The sequence below is a fragment of the Oryx dammah genome, unplaced genomic scaffold (genome assembly GCF_014754425.2).
Source record: "Oryx dammah isolate SB20612 unplaced genomic scaffold, SCBI_Odam_1.1 HiC_scaffold_15, whole genome shotgun sequence".
Lineage (NCBI taxonomy): Eukaryota > Metazoa > Chordata > Mammalia > Artiodactyla > Bovidae > Oryx > Oryx dammah.
The window spans coordinates 28,384,992-28,398,757 of NW_024070199.1; the positions used below are offsets into that span (position 1 = coordinate 28,384,992).

Consider the following 13,766-nt stretch of genomic DNA (forward strand, 5'->3'; position numbering starts at 1 on the left):
AAACCTGTAAGATGCTAGTGAAAGTGAAAGTGTTAGTCGTTCAGTCCTGTCCGACTCTTTGCGACCCCATGGACTGTATCCCACTAGGCTCCTCTCTCCAAGGGGTTCTCCAGGCACGAATACTGGAGTGGGTTGCCATTCCCTTCTCCAGGGGATCTTCCCAACCCAGGGATGGAACCCACCTCTCCTACATTGCAGGCGGATTCTTTACTGTAAGATGGTAATTCATTTCAGTTGCTCAGTGGTGTTAGACTCTTTGTGACCTCATGGACTGCAGCTCACCAGGCTTCCCTGTCCATCACCAACTCCCAGAGCTTGCTCAAACTCATGTCCATGGAGTTGGTGATGCCATCCAACCATCTCATCCTCTGTCAGAAGCTAGTAAATGTTGCTGGATGGTCTTGTTCATCCAGGCCCCAGGCAGTGACATAGAGACTGTGGGAGGTTTGATCCTTGCTCTACAGGACTCCACCCCAACAGGGGAGACAGTTTATTCAGTTGCTGGTCCAATTCTACATGTCATGAGCTGACAGGCCAGCACTGATGAGAATTACCATCTTTGACCTCCAGGAATGCACAGTATCCTCAGTAGGCAGACACCGCTGGCTCAAATACTATGTGCTCAGCTTTCTAGCAGGGACCCAGGAGAGACCAAAGACCACCCCAAGAACTGGTGAGGAGGCCGTCAGAGGGTTCTCCAGAACTCCTGGCAAGGGCTTTCACTTTTGAGCTCGGGGGAACCTGAGGCATCTGAGCCCATCCATCTCTGTGTCTCATTGGCCATGCGGGAGCCTAGTTCCCTGACTAGGGATGGAACCCATGCCTCCGGCATTGGAGGTCCGGAGTCTTAACTACTCGACCACCAGGGAAATCCCTGCATCTCTTGTGTTTTATCAAGGTTCTGTCTGGTTCTCTGAGCCCACCTGTCTTCAGTCTGTGGCGCCTGCTGAAGATTTTAACCAAGGGAACCTTTGAGCTTGAAGCTAGTTGGGATACCCAAGAGAGTCTACTTTCTGTTTCAACATTGACTGTTTGTGTCACTTTGGGCAAGTCACTTAATCTTCTCTAGACCTCAGATTCTTCATCTGTAAAATGGGGAGAATTTGACAGAGGCCTTGTGAGCCTAAAAGAGAAGATAGCGGAGAAGCTTTGCATATTTCAGAAGAAGGACGCCACAAGGATTTGGGCTGATGAGAAGACGTCTTCTATGGGAGAGGAAACATGAGTACCTTTGGCTAGACTTCCCCAGAGGGAAGACTGCAGGGAAGGAAACCCCGAGTGTTGGGATTGCAGAGGCCCTGGGAATGTTTTCGTTTGCTCTCCGGGCCTCCCCTGTGGTTCTGCCTCTGGGCCCACTGATGGTGTCTCCCCCACAGGTGAATGAGGCAACTGGGGACGGGGATGGGGAGGATGCTGTCGTGATCCTAGAGAAGACGCCATTCCAGGTGGACCAGGTGGCCCAGCTCCTGAAGGGCAGTCCTGAGCTCCAGCTCCAGTTCTCCAATGATATCTACAGCACCTATCACCTGTTCCCTCCAAGGCAACTCAGTGGTAAGACAGGAGTGGAGGTGGCTGGCTGTGGGCAGAGTGTGCTGGTCGGGAAATAGGGGAACAATGACCACTCCTGACCACTCCACTGTAGACTTACGTGTTTCAGTTACAGTGGCCCCCTGTGGAAGGATGAGGGGACGCTTGGCGTTCTGTGAAGACATTTTTGGTTGTCAGAACTGGGGAGGTAGGGTATTTCTGGTTCCTAGAGGATGGAGGCCAGAGACGCTGCTAAATAACCTACAAAGCACCGCATGGGCCCCCACAACAAAGAAATGGCAATGTTGTCAAGGCTGAGAAACCCAGCTCCAGCATGATGTGCTTGGGGTGGGAGTGTGACTCATAGGAATAATGGTGATTATCTGTCCTTCTTAAACCTTTTCTGTTGTACTGGCCACCAGTTTTAAGTACTCTACATCTGTCATTGTATTTAATCTTCAGAACAGCCCTATTTTGGTAGGACTTTACAGAGGACGAAACTGAGATTTGGGAAGGTTAAGAAAGCTGTCCAAGATCACACAGCAAATAGGTAGCAGAAAAACTGAGATCTTTGATTGACCAAGGAGTTGCTTTCCCCACGTGGCTATGGAATGAGCAGTGTGCCAGGTGCTGTAAGATCAGTTAGTTTCCGGAAGGAACTCACTGTCTAGGAGGGGAGACAGGGAGGGTAATTGAGGAGGGACTTGAGAAGGGGAGGATTTTGTGGGTTAAGGAGCAGAGATTTTTGGTCATTTATGGTTGCCTGAAACACAAGACCTTGTACTCAGTCCAGATGTGATGTGGGACCAGGCAGGCCTTTCCTGCAGAGGTTGGGGACGCCAGCCTTTCTTCTTCTGGAGGAAATGGCCTGAGCTGTGTTATGGGCAGGCCAATTGATGTGTACTGAGGTAGGATATCACTTTTGATCTTTTGTAGTTTTATTACACTTGAACTGAGGGGGAAAAAAAGCAGAGATTTGGGTTTTTTTTCTTTTAATGATTTCTTTTTTGGCTGCCCTGGTTGGCATGTGGGAGATCTTAGTTCCCCAACCAGGGATTGAACCAGCGCCTCCTGAATTATAAACATGGATGCTTAACCACTGGATCATTAGGGAAGTCCCAGAGATTTGGTTTTGATCACAAGTATTAATACTTTTTAATTTATTAAGAAGAACTGATTCATTCTAAAAGACCCTGACGCTGGGAAAGATTGAAGGTAAAAGGAGAAGGGGGCAACAGAGGATGTGATGGTGAGATAGCATCACCAGCTCAATGGACATAAATTTGAGCAAATTCTGAGAGATGGTGGAGGATAGAGGAGCCTGACATCCTGCTGCTGCAGTCCATGGAGTCACAAAGAGTCCGGCATGACTTAGTGACTGAACAAGAAGAGGAAGAATATTCCATGCCCAAAGCTAGACATGCTGTGGAGTCTTTTCCTTTCGATGATTAGATTCAGGAGGCAGCTTTGTGGAAAGCATGAGGGAGGCTGGTTGGCCTTGAAGGTTCCTTCCAGCCAGGAAATCCTGGGATCTGCTTTGCAGCACAGGGCAGTCTTATAATATCCTCTGTCTTTTTTTGCCCTCCAGCATTTAGGAACAGCTTGGCTTTACAGATATCCTGCCACAGTCTTTTGGATAGGCGTAGTCTTTTCTGTACCCCCAAGAAAGGGTGCTGTTGTTGTCCTTCAGAAATGTATGTGAACACTTGATGTGAGACAAGCAAACCTTTCATCAGTTCAGTTCAGTCGCTCAGTTGTGTCTGGTTCTTTGCGACCTCATGAATCGTAGCATGCCAGGCCTCCCTGCTGCTGCTGCTGCTAAGTTGCTTCAGTTGTGTCCGACCCTGTGCGACCCCAGAGATGGCAGCCCACCAGACTCCACCGTGCCTGGTATTCTCCAGGCAAGAACACTGGAGTGGGTTGCCATTTCCTTCTCCAGTCCTCCCTGTCCATCGCCAACTCCTGGAGTTCATCCAGACTCAGGTACATCGAGTCCGTGATGCTGTCCAGCCATCTCATCCTCTGTCGTCCCCTTCTCCTCCTGCCTCCAGTCCCTCCCAGCATGAGGATCTTTTCCAGTGAGTCAGCTCTTCACATGAGGTGGCCAAAGTATTGGAGTTTCAGCCTCAGCATCAGTCCTTCCAATGAACACCCAGGACTGGTCCCCTTTAGGATACACTGGTTGGATCTCCTTGCCAAGGGACTCGAAAGAGTCTTCTCCAGCACCACAGTTCAAAAGCAACAATTCTTCAGTGCTCAGCTTTCTTCACAGTCCAACTCTCACATCCATACATGACCACAGGAAAAACCATAGCCTTGACTAGACCTTTGTTGGCAAAGTAATGTCTCTGCTTTTTAATATGCTATCTAGGTTGGTCATAACTTTCCTTCCAAGGAGTAAGTGTCTTTTAATTTCATGGCCGCAGTCACCATCTGCAGTGATTTTGGAGCCTCCAGAAATAAAGTCTGACACTGTTTCCACTGTTTCCCCACCTATTTCCCATGAAATGATGGGACCAGATGCTATGATCTTCGTTTTCTGAATGTTGAGCTTTAAGCCAACTTTTTTGCTCTCCTCTTTCACTTTCATCAAGAGGCTTTTTAGTTCCTCTTCACTTTCTGCCATAGTTAGCACTTGTAAAATAGTAGCCGCTATGACTCTTCTGACGTGGCGGGCCCTGTCCTGGTCCTGGGGCTCCAGAGATGATGACGTACCATCTCTGCCCTCTGAGGCCCATTTGAGGGAGGTGGCTCCTCACAAGTTACTTGAAAAGGGGGAAATAAGCCTTCAGGGTGGGGTCACTGCCTGGATGTAGGAACAGCGGTCCTTGTCAGTTGGAGCCATGTCAGCCTCATTTCCAGTCCCCAGCAACCAGGCCTACATCAAACGCTCAGTAAATGACCTCTGAAGAGTGGATCCCACAGGCCAGCCCGCCCTTTTTTTCCCCTCTGGGGGCCAAGCATTCCACAGCCACCAGGGGGCAGCAAGGCCTCAGTGTTCCTGTGGCCTGCGCCTCTGGCTTTGGTCTTCAGGCTTCTTGGCCCTGCCTCTTGAATCCTAGTCACCAGCTTATTTCTGAGCTGGCCGCCCTCATGATCTTTTCTGGTATTTCTCCATTCTTTGGCCAGTTTCTTCGGGCCTGAGGATTTGCTGTTTCCTCACTTATCTCTTCCAGGTTCTCAGCTGACCACCATAGCGCCCCCCCTGACCCTGTTGCCCTAGGAGGGCACTGGGGGTTGGAGTCCCACCCAGCTAAGTGCCCAGACTTCCCCGAGATGGGGCCAGGGCCAGTACGTGCTGTGTCTGAGTTTTCCTGTAGTGCAGGGGTCAAGGGCTCAGGCACACCCAGGCTGGGATCCTGGCTTTGCTCTTTACCTCTGCAAGGACCTGAGAGTGTCTGTATTCATCCAACAAATTGGGAAGTTGTTGGCTATGTGACATGAAGAGCTGACTTATTAGAAAAGACCCCGGTGCTGGGAAAGATTGAAGGCAAAAGGAGAAGGGAGTGAGGATGAGATGGTCGGATGGCATCACCAACTCAACAGACATGAATGTGAACAAACCCCAGGAGGTAGTGAAGGTCAGGGAAGCCTGGTATGCTGCAGGCCACGTGGTCACAAAGAGTCGGACACGACTCAGCGACAGCTGTGTGCTTGGTGCCAGGTGTGCCCGCGAGGACCTCGGATAGTGTCTCCTTCGGGCTCACGCGGGGAAGGCAGACAGCAGCAAGGAGATGCACGTCCACACGACCCAAGAACAGGAAAGGGGCTGCTCGGGCCATAGGCCAGGAACTTTGCGGACATGACCCCCGCGCTGGGGCCAGAGTGATGGAAAGGAACCAGCTGTGCAGAGAGCTGGTGAGGGGGCGGGGAGAATGTTCTGGGCTGAGGCCGCAGCACGTGGTCTGGGGGAGGAAAGAGGAAGGGAGAGGAGGCCGCTGTTTCAGGAGCCTGGTGGGTGGGTGCTGACCAAGGTGTGTGAACCCACGTGAGGCTGGGGAAGTTGCTGCAGTTATTTTCTTGTTAAATTAGGTTAGTGCCTGAACCTACGTCAGGATAAGACAGGAAAGGGCATTGTAAAGTTTTTTAACCTCTACCCACAGTGAGAGGATATATTTTACATTTTGACGCAGCCCAGGGAAATAAATATACATGAATCGAAGGGAAAGAAAAAGTTCACAAAACAATACGTTTACATTGTCCGACAGGCTCTAGTATACTCATCTTCATTCCAGTCTTGTGTGTTTCCTTTTTTTTAAATACTGGTCTTAACCTTCTAAGTTAATTTAATCACCACTATTGTGGTTTATGACTCACTGGGATAAGGTATATAAAGCCCTTAGCAGAGTGGCATATGGTGTATATTCATAAATGTTTGTCATCTTTTATTATTTTCTCACCTCTAAAATTACATGAGCCTTAAGTGGAACAATATATGTAACATATGGAGGAGTGCCTGGCTCTGGCCATGGGTGTGTTTCCTTTGTTCCACCATGGCCACATGGCCAGTGTGAGGGCCGAGCGGGCCAGGTGGCTGGGTCCAGGCAGGTAGAGGCGGGGTCCCCTCCTGCTCTCGCTCTCACGCTCTGGCACCCATGGCCAGTCAATGGAGCCCTTTCATTGAGAGCTGTGTTTCCTTACCTGGGGAAGAAGGGGCAGACAGTAGGGAGAGGGGTGTGACTCAGAAATCCAGACTGCCTCAAAGAAGGCCATTGTTTTTCTGCTGTTAGAGCAGGGGCGGGGGATCTCAGGTTCAGAGCAAAAGGCTTCTGTGAGTGAATGAGGCTGGGCCACGGAGAGAGGGATCCCAGGAATCGCATCGTCTCGTGGCGTTAGCGAACTCCCAGAACTCTAGCCCGGGTGCTCGGTTGTGTCCAACTCTTTGCGACCCCGTGGACTGTAGTCCGCCAGATTCCTCTGTCCCTGGGATTTCCCAGGCAAGAGTACTGGAGTGGGTTGCCATTTCCTCCTCCAGGGGACCTTCCCGACCCAGGGATGGAACCTGCGCCTCTTGCGTCTCCTGTATTGGTAGGCGGATCCTTTACGGATGGCTCTACCTGGGAAGCCCCAGGAACTCTCGGCTACTGGCCTGGTGTTCCTCCTGTGCCCTATGCAGAGGCAAAACCCAGGCTCTGGAGAAGGAGCACGCTACAAGGCCAACCACTGCTGGAAGAGTTTTCCTGGCAGCACAGAAGAAAACTAGAAACAGTGCAGATGGCAACTGACAATAGAGTCTGTAAGTAAATCCTGCATGGACTACTTCTCCATCCAGTGAACACTGAGGAGCTGCGGCTACATACACTCTTCCTGAAGGATGACCCCCCCCCCCAACCCCACCTCAACCCCACCCTACCTCCACCCCACCACCACTCTCCCCCTGCCACCCAGAGGGCAAGACAGAAAGTATGAGTTGCAAGATTCCGATTAGATAAGGTTGAAAAACAAACAGAGCTGAACAATACGTTGCTTAGGAATGCACACAGGCCTCAAGAAACTAGGAGGATAAAAAGGAAATGATCAGCCCCTAATTCAGCAAAATGATTATCCCTGTTGGGGGTGACGCAGAGTTCAGGTATTATTTGTTTCTAGGGCTGTGTGCTCCATAAGCGGATGCTCCTTTAGGTCTTTAAATGGAATATATTTTGTATTTACGGACATATATATATAAAATATTTGTGTACTTAGGGACTGAATAACTCTCAACATCCATACATGTGAGAGTTGGACCATAAAGAAGGTTGAGCGCCGGAGAATTGATACTCTGGAATTGTGGTGCTGGAGGAGACTCTTGAGAGTCCCTTGGACAGCAAAGAGATCAAACCAGTCAATCCTAAAGGAAAGCAACCCTGAATATTCTTTGGAAGGACTGATGATGAAGCTGAAACTTTAGTTCTTTGGCCACCTGATGCAAAGAGTTCTCTCATTGGAAAATCCTAATGCTGGGGAAGATTGAGGGCAGGAGGAGAAGGGGACGACAGAGGAAGAGATGGTTAGGTAGACTCAATGGACATGAGTTTGAGCAAACTCCAGGAGATAGTGAAGAACAGGGAAGCCTGGCGTGCTGTAGTCCATGGCGTCGCAGAGTTGGACACCACTTAGTGTGACTGAACCAGTGACTGAACAACATATATGTGTGTGTGTGTAGGTATACATATATGTGAACATAAAATGTATGTATATATGTATATACACATGTGTTAATATGTGCTGTATATTTCCCAATTAAAAATGAAAAGCTGGCAGGTCCTTAGAAGAACTGAGAATATCCCTTGCTACATTACAGGCCTCTCCCCTCGTTCTCCAGTTTGGTTTTGAGTCTCTCTTGCTGAAAGTGAAAGTGTTCGACTAAGGCCCCTTCCTCCCTCCAGGTTTGGGGCACCAGTAGACTTTCGGTTCTGCTCCCCTTCTTCTCCTACGGACGAGGGAGCCCCGTGGTGTGAGGTGCCCGCTCGGGGCCGATGCGAGCGGGCAGAGCGGGATCACGTGTGGTCCTCCCGCCAGGAGGACAGAGCTGGCCCCAGGCTCCGTGGCTCCTCTCCAGCACAGACTGGCACTGGCCTGTCACCCATCCCTTCGGGTGTCCTTGGCGGCCCTCCCAGCCTAGCTGAGCCAAAGGACAAGCACTATCTGAACAGTGACCAGCAGAGGAAGCCTGGCCAGACAGGCCTCATCAACACAAGAAATAGCCCAGACTCAGGGCCCGGGGGCGCCGCCAGGCCAGGTCATGGAATTGCTCTGAGACTCAGTTTCTCTGAATGAAAGTCCACATCAGGGGGCTTCTATGTCACAGGAGCTTGTTGTTCCCAGGTGGCACTAGTGATAAAGAACCTGCCTGCCAGTGCAGGAGACATAACAGATGTAGGTTTGATCCCTGGGAAGATCCCCTGGAGAAGAAAATGGCAGCCCACTCCAGTATTCTTGCCTGAAGAACCCCATGGACAGAGGAGCCTGGAGGGCTGTAGTCCATGGGGTCACAAAGAATCAGACATGACTGAAGTGGCTTGGCACAGACGGTTGTTACAGTAGCACAGATCATCAGAATAAGAACGTCAGGAGTAGGCTGGGCCATTTAACCAAGTCACGCAGTCACATGGTCAAATGGTGCTGACGCTTATCTGGACGGACAGGCTCTAATACCACTCTCTCCCACCCCGGTTCTGCCTTCCAGAAGTGACTACCATTAAGACAATTTCTGGGATTTAGTGGTTCCTTCCAGACACATAATTGAATAATATGCTTATGCAGCTTTTCCTTGATTTATCAGATTTTGACATTGTTGGTTTCCCACAGTGGAAGATGGAAGCCTCCTTTATATTTTCCTCACCCCCTCTCCCTCCTTCTCCCAGTTTTTGATATTTACATTATTATTTTCAAGCTGTCATTGTTTTTTAATTGCCTTTGGAATCCTAAATGTATTGAAATCTTTAGTCCTTATTCCACATACTCTGGGCTTCCCTGGTAGCTCAGCTGGTAAAGAATCCTCCTGTAATGCAGGAGACCCCAGTTCGATTCCTGGGTTGGGAAGTTCCCCTGGAGAACAGATTGGCTGCCCACTCCAGTATTCTTGGGCTTCCCTGGTGGCTCAGCTGGTAAAGAGTTCGCCTCCAATGTGGGAGACCTGGGTTTTATCCCTGGGTTGGGAAGATCCCCTGGAGAAGGGAAAGGCTACCCACTGCAGTTTTCTGGCCTGGAGAATTCCATGGACTGTATATAGTCCATGGGTCACAAAGAGTCAGACACAACTGAGCGACTTTCACTTCCACATACTCTAAATTCTGTCACTCTGTCAGGGGAAGTATGGAAATGCCTTTCCTTCCCTTCCCGGTGCTTCATCCTTTGCTGTCCATCAGCTTCTCTGTCAGCCGTACTTGTATTTTCCAGGCAGTCCCAAGACATGGAGGCAAACCACTTACAACCATCCGGTTTTTAACTTTCAGTATAGTATTCAGTTCGGCTTCCCTGGTGGCTCAGACAGTAAAGAATCTGCCTACAATGTGGGAGACCTGGGTTCAATCCGTGGATGGGGAAGATACCCTGGAGAAGGAAATGGCTACCCTCTCCAGTATTCTTCCATGGAAAATCCCATGGATAGAGGAGCCTGGCGGGCTATAGTCCATGGGGTCGCAGAGTCAGACATGCCTGAGTGACTAACACTTTCACTTTCATAGTGTTCATTTATGTGAGGTTCATGACACTTTATAATAAAACAGACTCTGTGTTAAATGGTGGTGCCTGGCTGTAGGCTAAGATAAGTGTTCGGAGCATGTGTGGGGTAAGCCTGATGTTCCATAGGTTAGGTGTTGCAAATGCATTTTCAACTTACGATGGGTTTATCTGCATGTAACCCCGTCGTAAGGTGAGGAGGATCTGTACTCTGTTTTTGAAAGTACCTAGTCATTTAATCTAGTAATTTGTTGAATGGTATTTCCTTTTTTCTTTCTGGAAGTTTTGTTTCCGGAACGCTTTTTCCTGGCTTCAGTCTGGAGAGCTGGTTCTTGAGGCATGTCTCAGACTCATAACAGACTTCCCTCCACAGCTTTCCTGGGTTAGAGCCACTGTCTGTCTTCTGGGCTCTGTGTCTTTTTCATTTTTGTTTTACTCTGGTTTAGCTGAAGTGCAGTCCTGGTTTACTTAAAAAATTTTTTTTTTTTTTTTTTTTTTGCAGTATAGCTGATTTACAATGTTATGTTAGTTTGAGGTATACAGCAAAGTGAAATCAGTTATACATATCCATATCTCCACTCTTTTTCAGATTCTTTTCCCATGTAGGTCATTACAGAGTGTGGAGTAGAGTTTCCTGTGCTTTACAGCAGGTCCTCAGTAGTTATCTCTTTATATATAGTAGTGTGTATACGTCAGCCCCAGTCTTCCAATTTATCCCTCCCTACCCTCACCCCCTGGTTTGTTTCTTCCCTACATCTGTGACTCTATTTCTGTTTTGTAGGTAAGTTCATTTGTACCCTTTTTTAAGATTCCGCATATAACTGATGTCATCTGTGACTTACTTCACTCAATACGGTAATTTCTAGGTCCATTCATGTTGCTGCAAATTATATTATTTTGTTCTTTTTTATAAAATGCATTCTTAAGTACTTCCTCAGAATAAGCGGGAGGAAAACTTGGAGTCTTTTGTTTTGCCCTCACTTTTAATTGATAATTCGACTGAGTACAGAATTTGAATTTATTTCCCCTGCAAACATCAGATGCATTAATCTCTTGTCTTATAGCATCCATCATTGCTAATCAGATATCCCATGGATTGTTGCCCGCCAGGCTCCTCTCCGTGGGATTCTCCAGGCAAGAATAATGGAGTGGGTTGCCACGCCCTCCTTCAGGGCATCTTTTCCACCCAGGGACTGAGCCTGTGTCTCCTGCATTGGCAGGTGGATTCTTTACCGCTGGGCCACCAGGGAAGCCCAGTAAGATGTCCAACACCAGTTTAATTCTCATTTCTCTGTAGTGAGCTTCATTGTGCTGTTGGATTTTTCTATTTTGTTTTGCTTTGTTAGTTTCCTTCTTTGGAAGCGTATAGGATGTCCTCTGTCTTTAGTGTACCGGGGTTTTTAAGGCTGTGTTTCGGTGAGACTTTTTTTTTTTTTTTCCATTCACTCTGCTGGGTACTTTTGGACCCTTTCAGTTTAAAGTGTTATGTCAGCCTTTTACTCTGAACATTTTTTCCTGTTATTTCTTTGATAATTTCCTTCTCTCTGTCTCCTTTATTTCCTCTTCCTTGAAATCCTGTTAGTGGTTAGACATCCTAGATTGGTCCTATGTGCTGCTTCTGTCCTGCCCCTGTTCCCATCTGTGTCTTTCCTTTCTGGAGTTTCGTGGATGGTCTTAACATTGTCCTCCAGACCTCCTAGTAAAGGTTTTTATTTGGGAGCCGCATTTTTAATTTTTCTTCCTCTGGTCCTCTGATTATTTCATTTTCATAGCATCTTGCTCTTGCTTCGCAGAGGCCAAATTGGGTTGACATTCTCGGACACACTAATTAGAATTGTTTTAAAAATTATCTCCTGACCCTTAAATGATCCCGTTTCCTCTGGGATCGGGATCTGGTTCTCGTTGTTTATTTTGGTCATTCTTTTTCATACGGCTGGCTTTCCCTTAGTGTCTGGTGAATGTTAGTTCAGTTACATATATATTTTTTTTAAGTTTAAAATTTTTTTTTGGCCATGCAGTACAGCTTGTGGGATCTTAGTTCCCCCAGTAGGGATTGAACCTGGGCCCTCAGCAGCAGAAGCGCAGACTCCTATCCACTGGGCTGCCAGGAAAGTCCCAGTTCATTTGTGTTTAAACATAAAGAGCCAGGCTGATAGTCTAGCAAACTGAGTTAGGTCTCTTGCCACCATAGGTCTGTCTTGGATGGCTAGCTGTGTGGACAGAGCAGGGCTTGCTGGCTGGCCTTGCCTGAGTGTGGAGGTACCAGCCCACTCTGCAGCCTATATACTCTCTAGTCCACCATAGCTCATGGACCACATCTGGCCTGCTTCCTTTTGTGAGGCCTGTAAGATAAGTGTGGTATTTACATTTTTAAAGGGTTAGTTAAGAAAAAAAAAATATAGAAAACTAAGAAGAATGTGCCAAAGAGGCTGTATGTAACCAGCAATGCCCCCTGAATTGACTGTCACACTTTGGACAGAGAGTTTGTCTGTCCCTGCTCCAGTCAGTTCAGTCACTCAGCCATGTCTGACTCTTTGCGACCCCGTGGACTGCAACACGCCAGGCTTCCCTGTCCATCACCAACTCCTGGAGCTTGCTCAAACTCATGTCCAACGAGTCGGTGATGCCATCCAACCATCGCATCCTCTGTCAGCCCTGTCTCCTCCTACCTTCAGTCTTTCCCAGCATCAGGGTCTTTTCCAGTGAGTCAGTTCTTCACATCAGGTAGCCAGAGTATTGGAGCTTCAGTTTTAGCATCAGTCCTTCCAATGAATATTCAGGACTGATTTCCTTTAGGATTGACTGGTTTGATCTCTTTGCAGTTCAAGGGACTCTCAAAGAGTCTTCTCCAACACCACAGTTCAAAAGCATCAATTATTCGTCTCTCAGCTTTCTTTATGGTCCAACTCTCACATCCATTCATGACTAGAAAAACCATAGCTTTGACTATATGGACCTTTGTCGCTAAAGTAGTATCTCTGCTTTTTAATATGCTGTCTAGGTTGGTCATAGCTTTTATTCCACAGAGTAAGCATCTTTTAATTTCATGCCTGCAGTCACCATCTGCAGTGATTTTGGAGCCCAAGAAAATAAAGTCTGTCACTGTTTCCATTGTTTCCCCATCTGTTTGCCATGAAGTGTTGGGACCAGATGCCATGATCTTAGTTTTTTGAATGTTGAGTTTTCAGCCAGCTTTTTCACTCTCCTCTTTCATTTTCATCAAGAGGCTCTTTAGTTTCTCTTTAATTTCTGCCATACGGGTGGCATCATCTGCATGTCTGAGGTTATTAATGTTTCTCCTGGCATTCTTGATTCCAGTTTGTGCTTCATCCAGCCAGGCATTTAGCATGATGTACTCTGCCTATAAGTTAAATAATCGGGGTAACAGTATACACCTTGACGTATACCTTTCCCAATTTGGAACCAGTCTGTTGTTCATGTCTGGTTCTAACTGTTGCTTCTTGACCTGAATACAGGTTTCTCAGGAGGCAGGTAAGGTGGTCTGGTATTCCCATCTCTTTAAAAATGTTCCACATTCTTTAAGAATTACCCGTGCTCCAGTCTGAGGGTTAATATCTTTGGAGCACAATCCTGTTTTCCCCTGCATTAACTGCCTGCCCCCATGATGAAAGTAGGCAATGGATGAAGCTAGTTGGTACAGCTCTTCTCTAGAGGGGGTCTTTATTATTTTTCTTTTTAAAGAAATATTCATTTACTTAGCTGGACCAGGTGTCTGCTGTGGCCCATGGGATCTTCATTGAGGCATATGGGATCCTTATTTGTGGTCTGTGGGATCTAATTCCCTGACCAGGGGTGGAACTCAGGTGCCCTTGCATTGGGAACATGGAGTCTTAACCCGTGGGCCCCCAGGGAAGTCCCTAGAGGGGCCCTTAGTTGGTCCTGGTTTCCAGCTCTGTTTCCTGTCCTGCCCCCTGTCCCTGTTTGTTCAGAGCCCACATCCTCTTCCGGGTTCGCGTGGGGAGGCTGGCGATGCGCTGCCTGTGGCCCTGATAGTGGTCCAGGCTATAGCTTCCTTCCCCGAGGTCTCATCCACTCACACCCTGCCTTCCACTTCC

At 48.0% G+C, this 13,766-nt stretch overlaps 1 protein-coding gene across 2 annotated transcripts in view; it reads left to right on the forward strand.

The window, feature by feature from the left end:
* DCPS (decapping enzyme, scavenger) overlaps nt 1-13,766 on the forward strand; it is a 41,542-nt gene that overhangs the window by 566 nt on the left and 27,210 nt on the right. For both annotated transcript variants that reach the window (XR_005723645.1, XM_040255839.1), the window contains exon 2: nt 1,377-1,551. Coding sequence is in view for 1 of the 2 variants with exons in the window: in XM_040255839.1 (XP_040111773.1) it covers nt 1,377-1,551 (175 nt within the window). In the remaining variant the exon portion in view is untranslated. The remainder of the gene's footprint in view (nt 1-1,376; nt 1,552-13,766) is intronic.